The following is a 20,680-nucleotide window of genomic DNA, read 5'->3' on the forward strand; positions in this document are numbered from 1 at the left end:
TGCTCCCCACACTCCTGTGGTGCAGGAGAGGCATCACAGCTGTTGTTGGCCAAGTAAATGAGGGGAGAATGCAAGCATGCCAGGGCTCAGGCTTTCTTTCTGATGCCAGGTCATTTTGAAGGGTTGGCCCATTGTTGATTCCCAGTGCTAGGATAGCAGTGCGGTGGGCCAGAGATACAGGGGATGCGACCCAGTGACTTCTCCCCATCCTTTAGCTGAGGGGCAGGCTCAGCTTCCAGGTCACTTCCTGCTCCCTTGGTCTCTGAGCTTTGTTAAGGGGCTCAGCAAAGGCAGATGTGGGTCTTATTCTAGCTCTGTGGACCTCAGGAAACAGGAGGTGGAGAGAGGGAGCAAAATGGGGAACTTTCGGGGTGGAGGGGTGGGCTTTGTCCTGTCCCTCAAAAACTAGCTTCTTCCACACACTCTCCCTGTCTAATCCTCTTGACCGTTGGCAGTAATAAGCTTCAGTGTTGCAGCTGGGAGACTGGAACTCAGAGAGATCAAGGGATGCATCTCAAACCACAGAGGGAGCAGACAGTGAATGGGACGCAAGCCCCAGTCTACTGATCTTCACACCTGCACAGGTCCCCTGACACCACGCTGCCCTTCCCAGCCTGCTCTAACCCTTCTTCCTTCCCCAGTCTATCTGCAACTTGGTGACCACATGACAGCCATCCCATTAAGTCATGGGAAGGTTTGGCATGGAATGATGTGATCACATCTGGACCAATGGGGAAGAGGGCTTGGAGGACCGGACAATCTGACTCAGACGTTTGGAACTTTTGTGCTGACTCTCCTTTCCAACAGGTTGACTGTGGATGACAGAGAATGTGCTAGAGAGTGTTAAGGGCTGACCTCTGTGAGGACCAGAACCTGTCTGCTGGGCTCATCTCCTATGCCCCATGTCCAGGACAGTGCTGGCTAGCCATTGCTAGGTGAGAGAATCGTGTCTGGCTTCCAGCAGGGTCCCTGTGCAGTGGAGGAAACACACAGAGCGCTGGTCCTCAGCAATTACCATCAGGGCCAGACCTCTGTTGCATTCTCCCAGGACTGAGAAGGGCAGAGTGGAAGTTTCCCTCCTCACAGCTGTCAGGAAATACCTGAGACCCTTGCACAAAACTATCCCTTGTGGAGTGGAGGACAGGCTGGCCTTTCAGAAGCGATTCTAGCAAAACCAAGGACACTCAGAGAAAAGGGAGCACCTTTCCCTGCTAAGGATCAGCTGTCCAGAAGAGGCAAGTATGCCTCCAGCATTCTCAGCTGTGATTAGCATGATTATAATGCCCTGTTTTCCATGAACCACTGTAGCCAGGATTACACAACCCTCAGTTTTGGGTTTGAGGGGAAAAAAAGCATGTCCAGAAAATTCCAAGTAGTAACACTAATTTCAAACTGTTGGTGGCTACATTTGAGTACAGAACTTTATTAGGAAAATTATAAGTGCATATACATTTTTTCATTGGTATGACTTCAAAGTAGAAATTGTTGTTTCTCAAAGAGTTATTCCTTATTTATTTTTTAAAGCACACTGCATATAGGAATTGGCCTTCTCCTGGACCATTTTCACATTATCTGGGAGATGCAATTGAAACAATACAAAATACAGTATTCATCACATTTAACAATGAATCCTTCATTGCTCAGAGACTGAGAGTCCAGCGAGGTTGCAAGATAACAAATTTTCTACATGGTTTTGTCAGTGGTCTGCTTAGGGGATTTCGAAGTTTCTAGGGAGTATTTCCCAGGAATGGGGCTCCTTCAGGATGGGTCAGGGAAGCTCTGTAGAGGGATCAGAGCACTCAAATTCCCATCCAGCTGGAAAAGGGTGTAGCACCTGGGAAAGGCGATCAACTCCCAGTCAGGGAGCCCACGGTGACAACACCAGTCAGAAGATCACACCACGGAAGGGTCCAATGAGATCCAATGGAAAGACTTAGAACATCTAAGGTTGGGGGAGGTGCAACCTTCTGCTATTCAGCCCCTCTGCTCCAAGCTGAACCTTTTTTCTCAGGAGGTAATCTCTAATAACAAGCAGAGTGCCCTCTGGAGCCTCCTTGCTGGTGTCTCAGTGTCTGGACAGAGGGGGACACACAACAGCACAAACACGTGGCACAGACTCATTCCCAACACACAACCAGTCAAGGAGCCTCTGGCCCCTTCCTCTGGGTCCTGATGCAGAGCTGGCAGCGAGGGCCTCCGAAGAGGTTACAGGGAGCCCAAGGGAGTGTCAGGTAGAGGCAGCACCAGGTCGCAGAGGGACAGATGAGGGATCCCTAGTCAACAGCTCGCTGATGCATTTGACTAGCAGTTCGAAAGCAAAAAGAGATTCGGATTACAAGAGACTTTTCCCTTGCAAATGGAAGACTGTATTTAAATGCATATTGCTTTAGCTGGGCAGTCTCCACCAAGGAGCTGATTGTTAGTAGAGGAATTGTTATGCAAATAATTTTCCCATGGAGGAGAAATAGAAATGACTCCTTTCCTGACTGTAGTCAAGATTTAGGGTCATGTTTCTTTCCTCAACCAAGAATTCAATGGCCTTGGTTCATGGATTGGGGGCAGGTACATCCAAGTTCTACATGACAGATTTTAAAATATCTTGGATTACCTGGATAATGACTGCCCCACTGAAAACTCAATTATACTGGTATAGTCAGAAGTTAATTTCAAAAGGTTTTGAAAGAGTTCTGTATCTTTATAACTAGTAAAGATCTCTCAGGCTCTATTTTTTCAATATAACATAGCTGGATTGAGGATTTTAATTTTTGTTTAAGGGACAATTTTGATAGATGGGTTCGCCTTCTGCCATGAAGATCCAATTTGAAATACTTATGAAAATACTTAACACATGTTACTAATTACCCTACAGATTATTAAATTCAAAAAGTTACAATTCAAGATTATGTCGCTATAATTTACTTCCTACTTCCTACATGTTACATACAGTTTCCTTGCTTTGACTTCCATGTTTTCCACTTTCTTCATTAAATTTTTTTTAACTGGGGTCTTTAATCAAAGGGGAAAAGTATTAGTAAGACTGAATGAAAAACAAAACAAAAACCTGCAAGTGCTTGCCTTTGTCAAAAGTGAACATTTTAAGTGGCTTAACACAGCTCTATCGACTGCCCTCAGTGGAAGGGGAACACTCCAAAAGTCAGGCAGGTTGACTTACTATTCGCATAGCACATTGTTCTCTTAGAGAAATGTCCTGTGGGAAGGGCCCAAAGCACAGGTGACATGCAGAGCAGAGAGGGCCCAGGGAGGAAGGCAGGAGATGACGGCATTGCCAAATGGTGAAGAAGATGAGGTTAGATGTGAATTGGGAAAGAATCTTCATGTCCAGGATTGATTATTTTGTGGGCCGGGTTTTAAAAACCAAAAACAAGTTGTGAATGCTTGTTTTCCTCAAGCAGTGCTGGGCTTGGCCCTAGTTTGAAGGTACTGACAAGTGAGGGGAAACTGATGGGGCAGCAATCCTCTGGGGTCCACCCTGGTGCACACCGAATTCCCTTGGGCTCTGCCCATGGATCCACCATGTTTTTGTGATCAGTTGGGGAACCAAGGTAGTTCGCCCCAAAGGACCACGGCTCCAATCAGGATCGCACTCAAAGGGCCCAAGGGGCATCTCCTCCCTCAGCGGCTGCATAGGGGGAACAGTGCATGCATCAAGACATTGGTCACAGAGGAGGACGCTGGCTTTGAACAAAAACACAGGATTGGACAATGGACAATATTCCAAACAAGACACAGATGTGCACAGTGTTTTCAGGTAACACAAGACATTTTCATTTCCTGCTTGGTGCGCAGTTTACATGAAAGCTTTGGTCCTGAGAGTCCTTTTGCGGGGCCATGGAGACAGTCGTGGACACACATGATGATGGATGAGACAGAGAATGATGAGCAGAACGTGGAGGATGTGGAGGTGCTCGGGATGAGGGCTGGGTCTCACTCTGCCCTGGCCTCACACTGCTGCCTCAGCTCAGGGTAGCCCTGCTGCCCTCCCAGAAGAGGCAGACCCGGCTCCCATGTGGATGCAGAAGGGAGTGAGCCTCCCATGTGGCCCTCCACCATCCCATCCCACAGAGAGAAGCCTTCACTAGGCTTTGCCCAGGTTGACTGGTCCTGGCACCCCCAGGCGTCCCTCCTGGTGGCTCTCCACCCTAGGGCTGACCATGGGGGTCAGGCTCCCTCAGCCCAGTCTCCCCACCTGCACAGCTCAGAGAATACAAAACCCAGGAGCCCTGAGTCGGAGGAGTGGCTCCGTGGAAAGACACTCTAATAAGGCAAGTATAATAATGGCCTTAGTCTAAGCTCCTATGTGTCGCCAGTGACACTGAATAATCAAACTAAATGAAAAATAAATGTCATGTATTTTGCTACATAATCAAATGGTGAAAATATGGCAAAGTGTGCAAAACAAAGCCCTTGGCAATGCCTGGGGCCCCGCCCTGGCAGGGGAGGCTGTGGCAGGCCCTTCCCTAACACTGGTTTCAGAGCTGGGCTCCTACTGTAAGGGTTCCTCAGGCGTCTGACCCTCTCACATCTTGAACCTCCTGTTGACAAGAACAGAGGGAAACACCATTAAGGCAGGTTCCCCCCACACCCAGCTGGCTCCTGCAGGGCGGCGGCCTGCGCGGAGGCCCTGGGGCCAATCCCTACTTCCAAGTTGCCACCTTGGCCATGCATCTCCCTTCAGAGGCCCTGGGACAACAGACGGGAGGGGAGTGCGAGACGCAGCCAGGCTGAAGCGGAGGGAACCATGGATGGCAGAAAGCAGAGGACAGACATGTGGCAAGCACTGGGCATGGCAGACGCACGAAAGCACAGAGAGGCCCATCAGACTGGTCATACGACGGGGACAGGGCACACTGCTTACCCGGCGCTGGTGTGGGGCTGAGGCTCAGGATGCTGCTGCCCTGCATCCTGGCCTCGGCTCTCCCAAGACGCACTTTCGTGGCTTCCAGTAACCTCTCGCCCTCGGGGCCCCTCAACCAGGGGCCATGCCACTGCAGGTGGCCCCAGGTGGGGCTGCTGGAGGTGGCACAGGGGTGGGTGCACAGGCGGCCAGGACCTCCCAGGAGGAATGAATGCTGGACAGAGCAGTGACCATAGTGCACCCCTCATTTGGCTCTGACTGGTATGAGCACTTCCTAGTTTCAACCCACCAGGAATCCCGGTCAGGCTCTTTGCTCTTCCACGGCGATCCTGTCTTCAGCACTGGGTGTACCACCTGCTCCCAGGAGCTTCACAAGCCACTTGTAAGCCACAATGAGCCCCCAGGGCATGTACAGTCACATCAAGACATCAAGACAGGATGGACCTTGCATGCGTTCTCAAGGTGGGGCCCACTCTCAGTCCCTGCAGACCCTGCTCCCCAGGAGTGGGACAGCAAGCAGTTTCTATCCTCAGGCAGCCTTAGCTGGGCCCTCTGTCCCTAGGGGGCCAACAGCTTTTCACGCTGACCAGGAAAGACTGGCCACCCCTCCCCAGGCACAGAGCCCTGCTGCATGTGGAGTCCGAAGAATGCAGGCAAATATGGGGGCACAGGTTGGCCCTCTCGGGGCGATTTTGTCAAGAGTCCCATGGACTAGAGTGGCTACTGGCTTCCACGGGAAGGATGGCAGCCCCAGGCAGCCCACCCAACAGCCCTGTGCCTTAAGAGGTGGGGAGGGCAGAAGACTAGGGCGTCCCTGTACCCAGGGCTCAGGCCTGTGACCCCCAGTGCTGGCAAGAGGAATGTGGGCCAGGAGAGTTGTCCAGATAAAAGGGATAGCAGCGGGAAACAAAGGTCTTTGGCTGAAGCATCCTAGGACGCCTCCCCAAGGAGGAGAAGGCATGGCTGTGATCACAGGGAGCTCATTAAAGCTCAAGGGGACACGGCGCTCTGGGATAGGGTGTGTCTGACATGCAGGGGTCTTGGTGGGTTTTCTCCTGAATTCCATGTGCTCCATCCTCCAACCACTTCCTCTTTCTGCATTTATTAAAATTATGACCCAGGATCCAGGATCGGGGTGCAGGGTGGGCGGGTGTTTATGTGAGGTGGAGAAGGGCTGAGAAATTCAATGAGTCTTTTTTCCGAGCACTACTGAAATGGGGGCCTTGCTCTTCCATCCTCCTGGTCCAGATTAGAGAAACTTGGCAAAAAATCTCACACATACATCTACATGGGCAGGGAAGGAGGATGCAGGAAAGTTCTAGAGCTTAAGTGGTATTTGCTTTAGGCAGATAAGGTATTTCCCATGAATGAGGACAGAGGCAGCTGTGTCCTGCAGCCGGAGCACACGCCATCACGCAGGGGGCGGGAGGGAACAGGCTGGGATCCCCAGGGATTCAGGACCCTTGCAAAGTTCCATAGCACGTCTGTCCTCCACGTGGGGGACCCGTTTAAAGACTCTAAATTAGAGAATTGCCCAAAGAGGAGCTCCCTGAGAAGTGTTTCCACATCTGCTCTCTGAGAATGCAGCATTCCCTCCGGCTCACCCCACACAGTTTGCAGAAACCCACCCGGGCTTCGGGATAAAGCCACTCCCACAACCCAGGAAGGAGGGGCTGAAGAAGCCCCTTCCCAGGTGGCAGAGTGGTGGAGGGAAAGGCAATGGGTATTTGGAAAAAGCCAGGGCCCATCCCTAAGGGTCAGTCAGCTTTCACCTTTCCTGAGGGCCACAGAGGGGTGGCACAACCCCTTCCTGGCGAGGCCACCTCTGCTGGGCTAGCAGGTTGCCCTGCACACTGGCCAGGTGGCCACAGCCTGGTCTCCACAGGAACGCAGACTGCAAGTGTGTGGAGCTGGTGAGCTCCCCAGGGAGCGCAGGCCTTCTAAGAGAGGAAGTGGAGGGCGGGCTGGGGGGCTCAGCAACCTGGGCATTCCTGGAGCTCCCAGGCTATTCTGGACAGAGTCCTGAGCACACAGGCTCCGCGTCACAGACCCCCGCCCCAGTCTCTGCACAACTACTTTCTTCATAACTTAGCAGACCAATAAGGGCCTTAAAAAGCACATAAATACAGAAGCCGGTGTGGCTGGCAGGGCAGCAAAGCACTGCTCCCCCACAGAAGTCTGAGCCCCTGCCCGGTCTGCATGGGGATCTGTCTTGGAGGAGGATCGAGCAAATTTACAAAGCGCCGAGAGCAAGTGAACTGTGGTCCATCTCGAGGTGGCAGATAACTAGTTTTTCCTTTTCTGGGCAGCCTTTCTCTTCTTCTGTCGCTTCTTTTTTCCTATCTTTTCTTTTTTCCCCACTTTTTCTTCTCTGCGCCCCCTTAGATAAAATTAGTAGAACCATTAATAATGTGGAAATAAACAGAAGTTCGTCTCAGTCTGCATAAGATTTAACACTGGCCCGTGTACTAGTTAAACTGTGCCTTCAGTCTCAGGCCTGGAGGCCCCTGGTCAAAGCACTGTTTATCAGTAATTCATTAAAATTAATTGGACATTTCCTTCCATTCAGACAAATGTTCAATGGGCTCCTAGAACACCTTTGTGAATGGGTGACTGCCAATCTGCCAACCTGAACCTGGTTCCCACTGGGGACAAGGAATCCACATCTCAGGGTACAACCAGGACCAGGCTGGACATCGTGGTCCTTGTCACCCCACCCTGCCCTGCTCTCATGGGACTTTTTCTTCTTCTCAATGCAGGGCTGAACTCTTAGCTTTCTCTAAGAAATGTCTGCATTTCAAATTGAATAATATTTTGGAGGCTGCGGGCCCCAGGTTCAGACTGCCATTCAGAAGAGGAGAAAAAAGGCAGTGGTCCCACCTTCCCCTTTCTAGACGCCTGTGAACACTCCTGGGAATGAATGCGATTGTTCTGGAGAGCAAGGGAGAGAGCTGGTTAGCAGAATTTTATTAGAGCAACTGGCTCGTGACTGTCACATTAAAATGATTCAAGCTGAATGGTATTTAATGATTTATGGGGTGAGGCCACCTGTCCCTGTGAAAGCTTGATATTAACCACGGCCTGGAGTCATGGGATTTTTACATGGGAAAATGTGAAAGGTTGATATTACTAGGGTTGAGTCTCTGGGGATTACATGGGGATGTTAGGAGAACCAAGGAGGAGGAGGGAGGGAAGAGGAATTAGTGAGTCAAATATTATTCTTCAGAAAACCAGCACTGCTATTTCAATTGGGTTTAAAAAAAAAAAAAGATCCAAAAACCTGAGCTGCAGATCTAATCTGCTCGTGAGAAAAGCCCATACACTGTCACACATGGGCTGTGAGAAGGGGTCTCAGGCACCTGACTGCAGGCAGGCTTAACTATATAAACCAGAAACGTCTATAAGCTCCATCACTAACAACTAATTAATTTTATTTCAGGTAAATAAATTCCCACATACAGTAGGAGGTTTATACCATGAAACAATTAGCATTTTATTGCTAGTGCATATAATGTCACATTTGATACAATTTTAGTACAAGTGAAAAAATAACACTGTGGCTAACATTGAAAAGCTGCAATCACATTTATATATCATATATATTTCTTTACAAATTGCCAGTAGTTTGAGATAATAGAGAAGTATAAACTACTGACATCCATATGGCTCCACTTCAAATATATGAATTGTTCGACTATAAATATATTTTGAAATACATTTGTTTTCTAAAGAAACGTAAAAAAAATGTGCACAAAAATATATATAAAAAATGCCTTGCAAAAAGTTACAAATACCACCAGGACCATCTGTGGATCACATTTATGCATGGAAATGTCATCTTGCCAACAGTTCTGATTGGAACCTGAAACCCTGCTGTGGCTTCAGGAGGGGGTAGTGGCAAGATGATGGTTTATTCATTGATTTTTTCACTTCTGATTTCAGAAACCTCAGAGTTTGTTAGTGCCTCCATGGCATACATAGGCTTCAGAGGCAATCACAAAACCCAATCACTCAAAGCGAGCTCTCAGATTTAAAATTGCATTTGATTCTGTAAAGACTTGTCTTTTGTGGGTAAGCAGGGGGACCATTACACATCCCCAGGAGAGGGCCAGCTCCATTCTGGAGGAGGCCAAAGACGGATCTCACAGAGGGCCCGAGCTGTGGGGCAGGCCCTGGGAGGAGAGGGATGCAGGGCACGAGCCCCAGCGATCACCCTCTTCCAGGCTGGTGCGGCGCTGATCAGGCTACAGAAATGAGAAGCAGAAGCGGGATTAAGCATGCTCTCGGAGTCAGGGAGAGGGTAGGAAGAGCTGGGAGAGGGGTCTCTGAGCACAGTCCCAGTGACAGTGGCTTCTACATGGAGCCCACAGAGCCAATTACTGAGGTTGAAAGAGGAGGTGAAGGCGGTGGCGGCGCCCAGCCCTGGTCGGTATCTGAGTGCCACAGAGGCCTTCCTCTTGGGAGGGGCGCTGCTGCGGGAGCCTCAGTGTCTGAAGAAAGGACACTTTTTCCAGCTCCCTGTTGAGCCACCACCTGACTGTGCTCAGACTCCCCAGGGGAGCAGAGGAGATGCTCCAAACAAGCCCAATTCAGATCTTGAAGTACTCGTTGATTTAAAAAATGAGAATGAGAATGATGATGACTGTGATGATCATGAAGGAACTAACTGCTTGGAAATGCTGTTGATAATACAATTTCTTTCTTAGAAAAACCCCAGTAATAAAAGCTCCAACGTGCACGGGTACAGGGCATGGATGAATACAAGCTGCAATATCATACCGTATGCTATAAATGCAGTGTCTAAATGCTGGCAAACCTCAGGCCCAATCCCAGATCAATGTGCCCACCCCACACACACACCTGGTCCTCACGGTTAAGGCCCCCTCCCCCACATCTTTGCCCTTTCATCTCTCACAAGGTTTTAGTTTTCCTCGAGTGGGTCTAGCGGAACGTCCTTTTTGGCTGTTGTGCTTACTTGTTTAAAGCTTTCTCCAGGTACTCCTGAATCCACTTTAGCTTCGGGTCAATGCACACCTGTCTGTTGTTGTTCTTCAGCCGGGCTCTGTGAGAACAGAATGGCAACAGTGTGCGGCTGCACAGGAGGAAGGCGCTGCTGCAACGTGTGCATCCGCTCCCCCAACACCCGTCTAGGGCCCTCGCTGGCACCCCGTGCTGCATTTGGCACGCTCAGGCTCCAGAGGTGCTCGCGGTGTGCTGGGGAAAGCTCAGCGCTGGCAGTGCAGGAAGCTCCATTGCAGAGACATGGAAATGTGAACAGAAGCCTATCCGGAGCAGTGCAGGGGAATTCATGTAAGGGAGCATTTGAGCTGCCTTTGAAGGATAAGTAGGAGCTTGGAGAGTAAATAAAGGGGAAGGGAAAATCAGGAGCAAATATGCCAGGAGGTTCATCAAAGCACACAGAGGACACTCAGGAAGGGGAGGACAGGATGCTCTAGGCGCCTGGGGAGGGGAGAATGGAGAGCAACAGAGCAGAGGTTTATTTGGATGGGTCATCTTGATAGACATAGGGCCGACTTAAGGATGGGCCTGAGGAAGCCTGGAGGACGGAGGCCTGCCAGAAGCCACCGCAGTCTGACCGGGAGGGTGACCAGCCAGGGAGGGGAGGGGCAGTGCAGGTGGCTTACCAGAAAATAGTTTCTAGGAAGATTTTACAAGTTCACTGAATGTTTCTTGGTCTCGTTTTTTAAAAGTTCACACTCTTAAAAGCTTCCCTACACGCAAATTCCTGGGGAGGGCCTGATTTCATCTCTCTGGATCTCTTGCCAGAAAGCCCTAGGTGCCAGGTAATCTCACGCAGCCCAAGTACTTAAGGGTCTTGAGGACAGCTAAGCCCCAGCACAGTGGCTCAGGGGCACCCAGGGAGTCTTCAAGCAGCCTGTCCATTAGGTGAAGAGGGGTGCAGAGGTGGGTGTGGCTCAGAGCAACCCACACTGGGGTCCAAATCTGGGCCCTGCTGTTTGTTAATTTAGTGTCTGCTCAGACCTGAGAATTGTATTTGGCATCTTCAACTTCAAGGTGCATTTCCAGGCCAGTAAACCAGCATGATCAGTGCTGTAAAGCAGGTCCATGCTGGCTAAATTCAGCATCTTTAAAATACTCTTCACAAGAGATAAAGTATCAGGTTGTAGGCAAAGTACTGAAAAAAACATTCATTTTCTAGGGCCCTAAAACATACTGTAAATAACAAACACATTCAAGGCGGTAAAGGGTTAACTCAAACTAAAAACAGTTTTCTAAAATCAAAAGTAAAAACAGTTGGTGTCGGGTGGAAAAGTCTTGGGAAAGTTGTAGCTTTGGTTCCAACTGCTGTCTCCCCAACCCATTTTTAGCACTAGAACTTCTGAGCAATCAAATCCTCTCCAGGAGACTCCCGGAGCCCTTGCTTCCCCATGTTCAGACACGGGACCTCTTGAGCATGAGAGGGCCAAGCTATGGGCTTTCAAGCACATGGCTTTCTTCCTGCATTTCTCGCGGTCTTCTGCACCCAGCTGAGATCTTCCTGTCTTGTGGCTGTGTGATTTTGGTCTTTGTTTCCCAAATGAATAAAATCAAATGTTAGTGGCTGCCATCCACACCAAATAACACCAAAACCTCGTATGTTGTACTTGAGAAAATACAGGCAAGTGAGCTGAAAATGTTGAAGTTTCCCCCAATGGTTAAAGAGGACTTAAACGAATTTGGGTCTTGTGAGTTAATGTAGGGCATCAGATCCCCGTAACTGGCAGGCCATTTATCACTGTTATTAGCTAAGGGCTGGCTAATTTACTAGGCTTCAGCCAAAACCTTGGTGAAGCCCATAGTTTCTCCAGCATCCAGCTGTGCTGTGCTGAAGAATGGAGGTTTGGAAAGAAGAGAGAACTACTACGAGCACAGCAGGGTGCCCAGACCAAGAGCAGCTTTTAAAATTAATGCCTGGTGGCATACTAAAGGTCCTCGTGATAAGAATAGCTGCCACTAATTATGCGAAGCTCGAGGTTGGACACTTGGCTTGTCACTTCTACACCTTTAATAAGACTCGGGTTAGATGTTACTATGTTCGTTAGATGCAACTATGTTCGTTAGATGATGTTCAATTTCAAGACTTACACAATCTGAAGGGTGCAGTTTGGAGTGTTGAGAATTTTGAGATGCTTGACGTTGGCTCTGGCAACATGGCTTTCGAAGAATCGGCATGGGCATCTGTAGCTCAGGCTGACAGGCTTCCCTAGAAGAGGTAAGGAGAACAAGGCACTTTACTACCCTGCCAAATTTTGGTAATGTGTGTCTCGGCTGCAGCAGTTGGTGCAGCGATTAAGGATCAAGAGACGGCATCACTGGGGTAAGTTCCAGGTTACTGGTGCATTTTGGGAAAGGCCATCTCCTCAGGCAGCACAGTGAGTTCTGGCTGAGCTCAGGCTCAGCTTCTACAGGGCAAGGAGCCCAACAGACCTGGGGAGAGCTGGAGCCTAGATGAGGGGGGAGATTAAATTAGAAGCCACCTGCTCAGTGTCTCAAGATAAAGGTAGTAATTACAGTAGATAACGGTTTCAGTCCAAGGTACTGAGATTCCCAGTTACTCTTTGTAAAATAAATTCCTCAAGGGACAACTGAGAAAGATCTCTCTACTCAGGGAAAAGGAAGGGGGACAACAGGCTCCAGCCTCCCTGGCCTCTCTCCTCTGGCACAGGCCTCTAGCCAGGAAGCACAGTAGCACTCAGGAATGCTGCCCTCCCCCACCCCAGAGCCCCCTCCTCACATTCACCTAAAGCTCTGGAAGACACAAAAGAATCCTGGCTGGCTTCCTACCTGTGAGTCCCCTGAGAGCAGGCCAAGGACCCACCTTCTGCCCAGCACTTTCCCCAAGGCTTAGAGATTAGTGGAGCTGGAGTTAAATGTGGTTTTCATTGCCTAGGCAGGGATGCTGTAGCCTCAGGAATTGTAGTAAGATCTTTGCAAAATCACCAATTTACAAAATGCCATAATTGACACTCATTAGTGTAAATTAGCAAGGGGCTCCTGCAGAACCCACTGCTCACCCTTTAAATATAGAATTGCAAGCCCCGGAGGGCTGAGATTTGTGTGTGCTTTTTGTTTTTTTTTTTTTCCTTGCAGATTTTATCCAAGCCCCACTTAATACCCCAAATTATTTGAACTTGTGGATCCTTTCATCAGAGATTAAATGTATGTCTAAGAATATTTAGTCCAGAGATTATTTTTTTCTTTTTCCTTTTTGTTTTTTTAAGTTTGCCTGTTTACAAAGTTCTGAGAGGCCTCTGTGGTTCTGAAGTTCTGCACCTTTGGGAAAGAATGCTGGGGAAGTAGGAGGAAATCTTGAGTAAGGGGCTCATTTTGTTTTATTTTTTCTACAGGCTGCAATCAATTGAGGGATGACGTGGACTAGGAATTGCATTCTGTATTCAGCCACCAAGTTGCAGGAAAAGTGGACCACTTGCCCCCCCACTTCCTTGTCCCCAGGACCAAATGCAACTCCCTGAAAACCAGGAAAAAGCCGAGCATCAGGGTGCTGGTGACTCATGGCACTGGAGAGACCTAAAGCAGCCTTCACATTTTATACCTGATCTAACTCCAGAAAGGCACCTCTGGGGCCGGCTTCCAGCAGCTGCACTGGGACCCTGCAGGGGAAGTCAGCACTGCATTGTAACCGGATCACCTGGGAACGCGACCCCCAGGGCCGGGGCCTGCAGCCTGGGTAACTGAGGAGCTTTGGAGCTAAATGCTCCTGAGTGTTGTGCCTTCAGGTTTCCCTGGATTTCTTTTGGGCCCTTCCAAGCTGAGGCAGGGGGTGGAGCAGGAGAATAGGAGCCCGGTAGTGAGGCACAAGCCCCCTCCCAGCAACAGTGAGCCTGCAGGTATGCAGCCAAGGGCAAGTGCTGCAGCCGTCCCCGCTGGGATGGGTGGGGCTGTGACTCTCCAGCGCCCAGAGAAGAGAAGCTCCTCTGGCCCCCCTAACCAAGCAGTGGTGATCAGGCCAGAAATCAGAGCCTATTCAGAGCTCAACACACAGGCTGTCTCTCCTCTCCTCCTCCACCCCCTGGGATTATCCATTTCCTTCAAAAGCAATTCTTGCTTCTACTCCCAGGACCTAAGGCCCGCCTGTCAAGCAGCGAATTTCAACAGGTCTTTTTAAAGTGACAGAGCCCCCAGGTGTGCTTACCAAAAGAACAGGGTTTCGTGTGTACCTCATGTGCTCCTTCCTCCAGCTTTTTGTCAGTAAGACTAACTTTCCCAACTGTTTTGGATGTAAATCCGTGTACCGGCAAGAGTCCTGACTGGCTCTGATGGTACCCCGGATTTGGGACCGGGTGAGCTTGGCTCCAGGAGTTTTCAGAAAGCCTTTCAGTCTAATGCAGAGACAGGAGCCCAGCTGGCCCCTCCAAGCAGGCTTGGGAAGGGGGCCCACCCTGAGTTTAAGCCCGGGAAACCCAGGGGCCCAGCTGCCTGACGGAAGTCAGCCAATGGGGGAGGGGCAGGACCCCTAGCCAAGCTCTCTCTGTAGTGCAGCTTGAGGACTAAGTGTGGGGATAGAGGGCACATAGGCACTGCGAGGTGAGGGGAAAACAAAACAAAACAAAATATTCTGGCGATGTATGTAAGAAGCAGATCTGCCTGGAGCCCAGGCTCCTGCCCTGGTTACCTGGCTGCCAATGGGGCAACTCTGAGGGCCATGTCACTCTTCCCAGGCCAGGAGGAGTCTGGGATGGACCCCACGTCTCTGTGCTTCCCCCAGGTCAGCTGCACCCATAACTCAAGGACCAGGGTCCCTCATTCCAATCCTCTCTCCAGCCCTCCAGGGGAGGGGGCAGCACCATTTCCCAGAGCGGCGCACTGTGACACCTCCACCCTCATTCCACCAATCAGTCAATAACCGCCCAAACCAGAGCCCTTATAGGAGCAGAAGAATATCCAGCAATAAAAACTAGAAACATGCCCCATGACTTGGGGGGGGGGGGGGTCAGCGTGCAGACACTGCCTCAGGGACTTTTCATCAACGACGAACATTCCCAATTGCCTTCAGTCTGTGTCCTTAACACTTAGGCAGTCCGCCACGACCCCGGGCGGCCCAGCCTCTCCTGCCCGACTCAGCTGCGCTGGTCTTGCCCACACCAGCGCGCAGTCCACGGCCAGCGAGGACGCCGGGGCCACGTCTGCACGAACCCAGCCAAGGGCTCGAGGCGCGCTGGGCCCGCACAGCCCGGGGCTGCAAGAGCACTCAGGGTGTCCTTCAACTCTTTGCAGGAAACTTCACAGCCAAGGAAGCTCAGCGGCCTGAGCCACAGGGTTTTGTTTTGTGTGTTCAGAGGCAACAGTTTATTTTGCTTTGCAGCGGTGTCCTGTGACAGCGCAGCGAGTTTCTCTTCAGCTAAAGAAAAGAAAAAAACCCTCTCCCAGTGAAACGGGACACCACGGTTCCCAGTGGCCCAGGGCCTTGGAGATTGAACTTTGCTGCAGCTCTCATTCCGGGGCAAAGCGCTTGGCCGGATGGTGACAAAAGAGCCTGTCTGCAGGTGTGTTTGGGGAGCTGGGGAGGGGGCGTGTGAGGCTCGGAGGGTCCCTGGGCCTCTCTCAGGTGAACCCGAGAAGAGGCAGGGAGGCAGCGGCTGGACGCACGCCCAGGTCCGCGTCGCTGCGGACCGCGGAGCTGTGCAGAAGCGCGGCCTGGCGGGTGGCACAAGCCCGACAGCTGCGCCGCGCAGCCCGGCCGCGCCTGGCCAAGAGCCCCGCGAGGGTGTGGGGAGAGGATCGGCTTCGCAGGGAGCGGAGGCTGCGCGGCTGCATCGGACCTCACAGCCTCAAGTCGCGGCATGAGGCGAACTTTGCAAAGCGCGCTCTCGCCATGCACCGCCCGACCTCCAGTACTGTGCGCAGCCGGACCTCGGAGCCCATTCGCCTGTGGAAACCGAGCCCGGCGCGGGAAGGCACTGGGTGGGGGGTGGGCGGGCAAGGGTCTAGGGTCCGCGGCTCCGCACCCTCGCGCCTTCCCGCGCCAGCCCCGAACGCTCCCTCGGGGCGTTCCTGCCCAGTTGTCCCGCCTGACCTCGCTCTGCAGCCAGCTTGAGGTCGGGCGGTCGCTCTCTGCAGGTCACAAAGCCTCGGCGCAAAAGTAGGGCTTTGGACGCGACACCGCATCGGAGCGCCCAGCGAAGCGAGCTGCCTCCACCCCCACTGTATCCGGCGGCGCAAACTGCGGGCGCAGGCAGAGGAGCCGCGGCTCTGCGCCGGGCAGGAGCCGAAGCCCAGAGCCTCGCCAGGGCCTCCCCGCCGAGCGCACTCACCGTCGCTGAGGCAGAGCGCGGTCAGCACGAGGGCCAGCACGACCACGACCTTGGCGTTCATGGCGCGGGCGGACAGGCGGACGAGCGCGGGTCGCGGGCCGGACGCGGAGCGGGCAATGCAGCTGACGGAGAGTGAAAGTGCGGCGGTGGGAGGCGCGCGCCGGGCGCTTTAGAGGCGAGAGCCAGGCGGGGCGGGGCGGGGCGCGCGGTGAGGGGCGGGCCCGGAGCCGAGTGCTGGCCGTGGCCGGGGTCTCTGACGCGCGACTCCCTCGGCGGCACCCGCCACCCATCCCCCTCGCCCCTCCTCCGCCCTCGCTGTGCTCCGGCGTCGCAGTGCGCTCCGGCCTCGCAGTGCGCTCCGGCCTTTGACCTTCTCAGGCTCCGCTGGGCCCCGCACCGCGGGTCCGGTCTGCAGTGAGGTCCGCAGCCTGGGCGACGCCGGCTGGAGGGCCGCTTATTGTCCCTGTGACAGGGCCCCGCTGGAGAGACTGAGGACCTTAGGTGTAAAGTGGGGCGCGCGTGGAAAGCTGCGGGACGGGGCCTTTCGATGGCGGGAACTGAATGAGAACCAATGAAAAGCAAACAAGTTAGTCCCGGGGCGGAGGGCCTGCTGGCGGTGGCGGCCCAAGGCAGCCCAGGGGGTCCTGCTTTCTGTGCGTGGGGGCTCAAGCTCGCCACCTGCCCGGCTCGCGGCGCAGCCGCCGGCAGAGCTCGGTCTGTGGGAATGAGACTGGTCTTTGCAGTCAGCGTGGCTTGGACTCCAAGCCCACGGCGCCACCAGCCAAGCCTCAGTTTCCTCGCCTGTACAAACAAAGCAGAAGGCGCCAGCGGCTCTCAGTAAAAGCGAATATAGCTTTTGTACCTCCGACCTCTCAACTGTGAAATGAGCTAATCACAGGCCCACCCCGCGGAGTGGGACGGGAGATTCAATGCGACCTGCCCCACGCCGCGAAATCCTCTGCATCGTGTCTGACAAGCAGGCAGTACTCAATAAATGGTAGCTGTAAGTCCTTTAAACCTAAGTACTTACTGCCTTACCCAAGAAAAGCTCCGTGCGACCCAAAGAGCTAAGAACACCCCCACCCCGACCTCCGACTCCTAGGACAATACTACTGGCGTCTACCTTCTGGGTCCAGAAAACTCTTCCCACGGAGCCGTCCGTCGGCGGTGCTTAGCCCTCCGGATACCCCCGAGACACCCCAGAGACACCCCAGATGGCCCCAGTCTGGCGGCGAAGGGAGGGTGCAGGCCGGCACCCAGGAGGCGCGGGGGTGAGGAGAGCGCCCCTTTGGGCCTCGCTTTGTGACCGCAGGCTGCCCTAGCCACCTCTCTGTGTCCTTCCCAGCACAGCGTCCAGCGGAGTGGGGTCAGTCGCCGCGTCCATCCAGGGGCCTGCCCTGGGGACACCTCCCTGTCCCTGAGGAGTCCTGGCCGTCGGGGAGTGGGCGGTCAGCGGCTCCATTAGGTGAGAGCGGTCAACAGGAGGCTGCGAGGGCTCTGGAACTCCGCTGGTGGGAATAGGTGTCTTCTGTGCATTTTTTTTTCCAAAACCACTTTGGCCGTTAGATGGCTGTGGGCCGGCACTCCATCCATCCATCCATCCATCCACCCATCCATCCATCCATTCACCCACTCTGGGCACTGGGCTTGGAGCCGGGAACCTCACTGACTTGGTCCCTGCCCTTAAAGAACTGAAGGCAGTGAGGTCCAGTGAAGAAGGCAGCCGTCGGGCGTCCCCAGGCCTTTGCTGGGCTGGGCGGGGGAGCCTGGCCGCTCACTGGCCGCAGCGCTGGGGCTCCGGCGCCCTCTGGTGGCGGCACCTCCCTCCCCGCTCCTAGAGCTCTGGCCGGCTCCATTCCTGCGCAGCTCATGAAACCCGGGAGGGCGAAGGGGTCCCCGGGAAATCTACACCCGGGCGGAGGGACGCCCTGGAGCTCGGAGATCCGACCCTGCGGGAGCCGCGCGCAGCCTCGCTTGCTCTTAAATCTGGCCAAAGCAAACGCCATCGCCTCTCGCTTCTTCTTTTTTTTTTTTCTTTGCCACAAAATCAGGTGGGCAGCTGGACCTAGGATCTGTCCCAGAAGCCTGAAATGCCCGCGTGGGCTGAGTCGAGGGCGAACCAGGGCTTCAGGCCTGGCAGCCGCCCCTCCCGCAGGCACCCTGAGCCCCCAGAACAGAAGCTAGTGTGGCACCCATGGGGCCATCCCTTCCCCTAGTGGTTCGTTAAATACTTACTGAGCACCCATTGTGTGCTAGACCTGGGCTACATGTTTGAAGTACTTTAGAAAAGGCACTAAAGGTTTAGAAGCACATGGCGCCAAGCATAAGTAATTACACGTAAAATACTTAGAAGGCCATTAAATGCTAGGGGAAGATGGAGCAGAGGAAAGTGGGGTGGGAGTTAGGATTTTAAATAGGGTGGCCAAGGATCCATATTTTAGGTACAAGCCTCACAATTTTACAATTGGCGATTGAAATTTAAAACCCTGGCCGGGCACGGTGGCTCACACCTGTAATCCCAGCACTTTGGGAGGCCGAGGCGGGCGGATCACGAGGTCAGGAGTTCGAGACCATCCTGGCTAACACGGTGAAACCCCCGTCTCTACTAAGAATACAAAAAAATTAGCCGGGCGTGGTGGCGGGCGCCTGTAGTCCCAGCTACTCGGGAGGCTGAGGCAGGAGAATGGCGTGAACCCGGAAGGCGGAGCTTGCAGTGAGCTGAGATGGCGCCACTGCACTCCAGCCGGGGTGACAAAGCGACACTCCGTCTCAAAAATAACTAACTAAATAAATATGTAAATAAAATAAAATAAAACCCTTTACACTCTGGGGGCCTCCGCACCGCCTGCAGAGGCAGGTGGCCATCAGACCAGGCCATTTTAACATGGCTCCAGCTCACTCGGCCACAGGGGCACCTCTCAAATTCTGGTCAGCGAAGCTCCTCAGCCCTTTCCCTTTGTCCTTTGCTTATCCTTATGCTCAAAAGGCTCCACCTTTCTTTCTCTGCATGGAGACTCTTACTCCCCATAGAGCCCCACCTTCTCCTGAGGTCTTCAGACTCTGTGCCGCTCTGCCAGGTAATGCAGGGCACAGCGGCTCCTCAGGGATACCTTGTTAAGCACAGTTCAAGGTGGGAGGCAGGGGTCTGGCTGCTGAGTTAAAGGCAGGGCATCTCCTGAGCTGGCATGTGTGCTATGGTCTCTAGACCTCTGGGCAGCATCTGCCCACCCCCCTCTGCCTGGCCTGGGCTGTTCACTCCTCCAGGGCCCAACGGCTGGGCCTGCAAGAGGGTCCCCAGTAGGGATTGAAGGTTTACACTAAATCCATGTTGTACAGTGTGTAATTGACAAGGTGACCAGGTGGTACTCTGAAATCTATAAAATATAGATTTATGTATTTATTTTTTAAAGTAATAAGAAAAAATATAACTAGCACAGTAAAGGCAGATATTTCAGATATTGCTCAGGTTTTTTTTTAATATATGGTTCAAGTTTTAAAAAGTAAGTCAATTGAAGCTAACATAGCAAGTACTAATCTAGGTGGCTGGAGACATAGCAAAAATTTTGACAGCAATACAAATAGATCTGAAATTTGAAAACCTTTCCTACATGAAGAATTTTTTTTTGTATTATTTGACACCCTCCCACCCCAATCCCCCTTTTGAAATAAATATTTGGCCCCAAAGTGCTGAAACATAAAATCACACAAGGGAGGCACGACATCTTCCTCACTCGCCTGCCAGGTGAGGCTGGAGAACACTGGTCCAGGAGCGCTCAGGTGGCAGGAAGACTGTGGGGCCCTATGGGGTCCCTGGATACCCTTGGCCCTGCCACCCCTCCAGGAGTGCTCCTCTGCCAGCTCCCATGCAGTCCTGGAGGGACCCCTCCCAACCACCCACATCTGCCCTCACTCCTTTGGCACCTGGCCCTGGGGTTCAGGAGCAGGTGGCCTATTCCCAGAACCAGGAAGCCCAGTGAGGAACACAAATCCTCACCACCTTGCTGATGTCATCTGTGCAGCAGGTACATTAGCTGACATGGTGGATTTAGTCAGTGTGAAACCACTCGGCCCAGAGAAGGCCCTTAGGAAGATACTGAACAGTGTACTTACACAGGACTTTAGTTTGCCTTCTTTGAATTTGTCAATTTGGTACTTTCAAAGACCAAGCTTGCAGTAGAAGCCCCACTGTCTTAGCTTTGAAGACATGGAACCCAAGTCTCCATGGGCTCTAAGCCCAAGGCTCAGAATTGAGGGCCTCGGCCAACATGACAGATCCAGGCAAGAGCAGGGGTGCGTCTCTATGGGGCCAATGTCTCTGGATCCTGGAACATCAGCCAGGTCCTGGAAGCGTGCTTGGGGACATAAGTCACTCCCATGGCAGTCATCCAGGGAGCCTTTTGGAATCCCGTACCCAGGGCCAGGACTTGGCATTTGACAAGCTGGCCATGTTTTTCCTATCTAGATCCCCACTGGCCTCAAGAGCCAGTTGCAAACAGCCCCAGGCTGCCGC

At 52.7% G+C, this 20,680-nt stretch overlaps 1 protein-coding gene across 3 annotated transcripts; it reads right to left on the reverse strand.

Moving 5' to 3' along the window:
- Nucleotides 1-1,404: 1,404 nt before the first annotated feature.
- Nucleotides 1,405-16,315, reverse strand: CXCL12 (C-X-C motif chemokine ligand 12). 3 transcript variants are annotated; one of them, XM_063637391.1, is made up of 4 exons: nucleotides 16,171-16,311; nucleotides 11,984-12,101; nucleotides 9,852-9,938; nucleotides 1,405-4,553 (listed from the first exon to the last, which is right to left on the reverse strand). In XM_063637391.1, the coding sequence occupies exons 1-4, from the start codon at nucleotides 16,229-16,231 to the stop codon at nucleotides 4,538-4,540; spliced, it is 282 nt and encodes a 93-aa protein (XP_063493461.1). In that variant the 5' UTR covers nucleotides 16,232-16,311; the 3' UTR covers nucleotides 1,405-4,537. The 3 variants fall into 3 exon arrangements, with proteins under 3 accessions (XP_063493461.1, XP_055131234.1, XP_055131232.1); XM_055275259.2 differs by lacking the exon at nucleotides 1,405-4,553 and adding an exon at nucleotides 5,258-7,256 and having other exon boundaries at nucleotides 16,171-16,315; XM_055275257.2 differs by lacking the exon at nucleotides 1,405-4,553 and adding an exon at nucleotides 8,278-9,120 and having other exon boundaries at nucleotides 16,171-16,315.
- Between the last annotated feature and the right edge of the window lie 4,365 nt (nucleotides 16,316-20,680).

This window comes from Symphalangus syndactylus, chromosome 4, assembly GCF_028878055.3.
Source record: "Symphalangus syndactylus isolate Jambi chromosome 4, NHGRI_mSymSyn1-v2.1_pri, whole genome shotgun sequence".
NCBI classification, from domain to species: Eukaryota; Metazoa; Chordata; class Mammalia; order Primates; family Hylobatidae; genus Symphalangus; species Symphalangus syndactylus.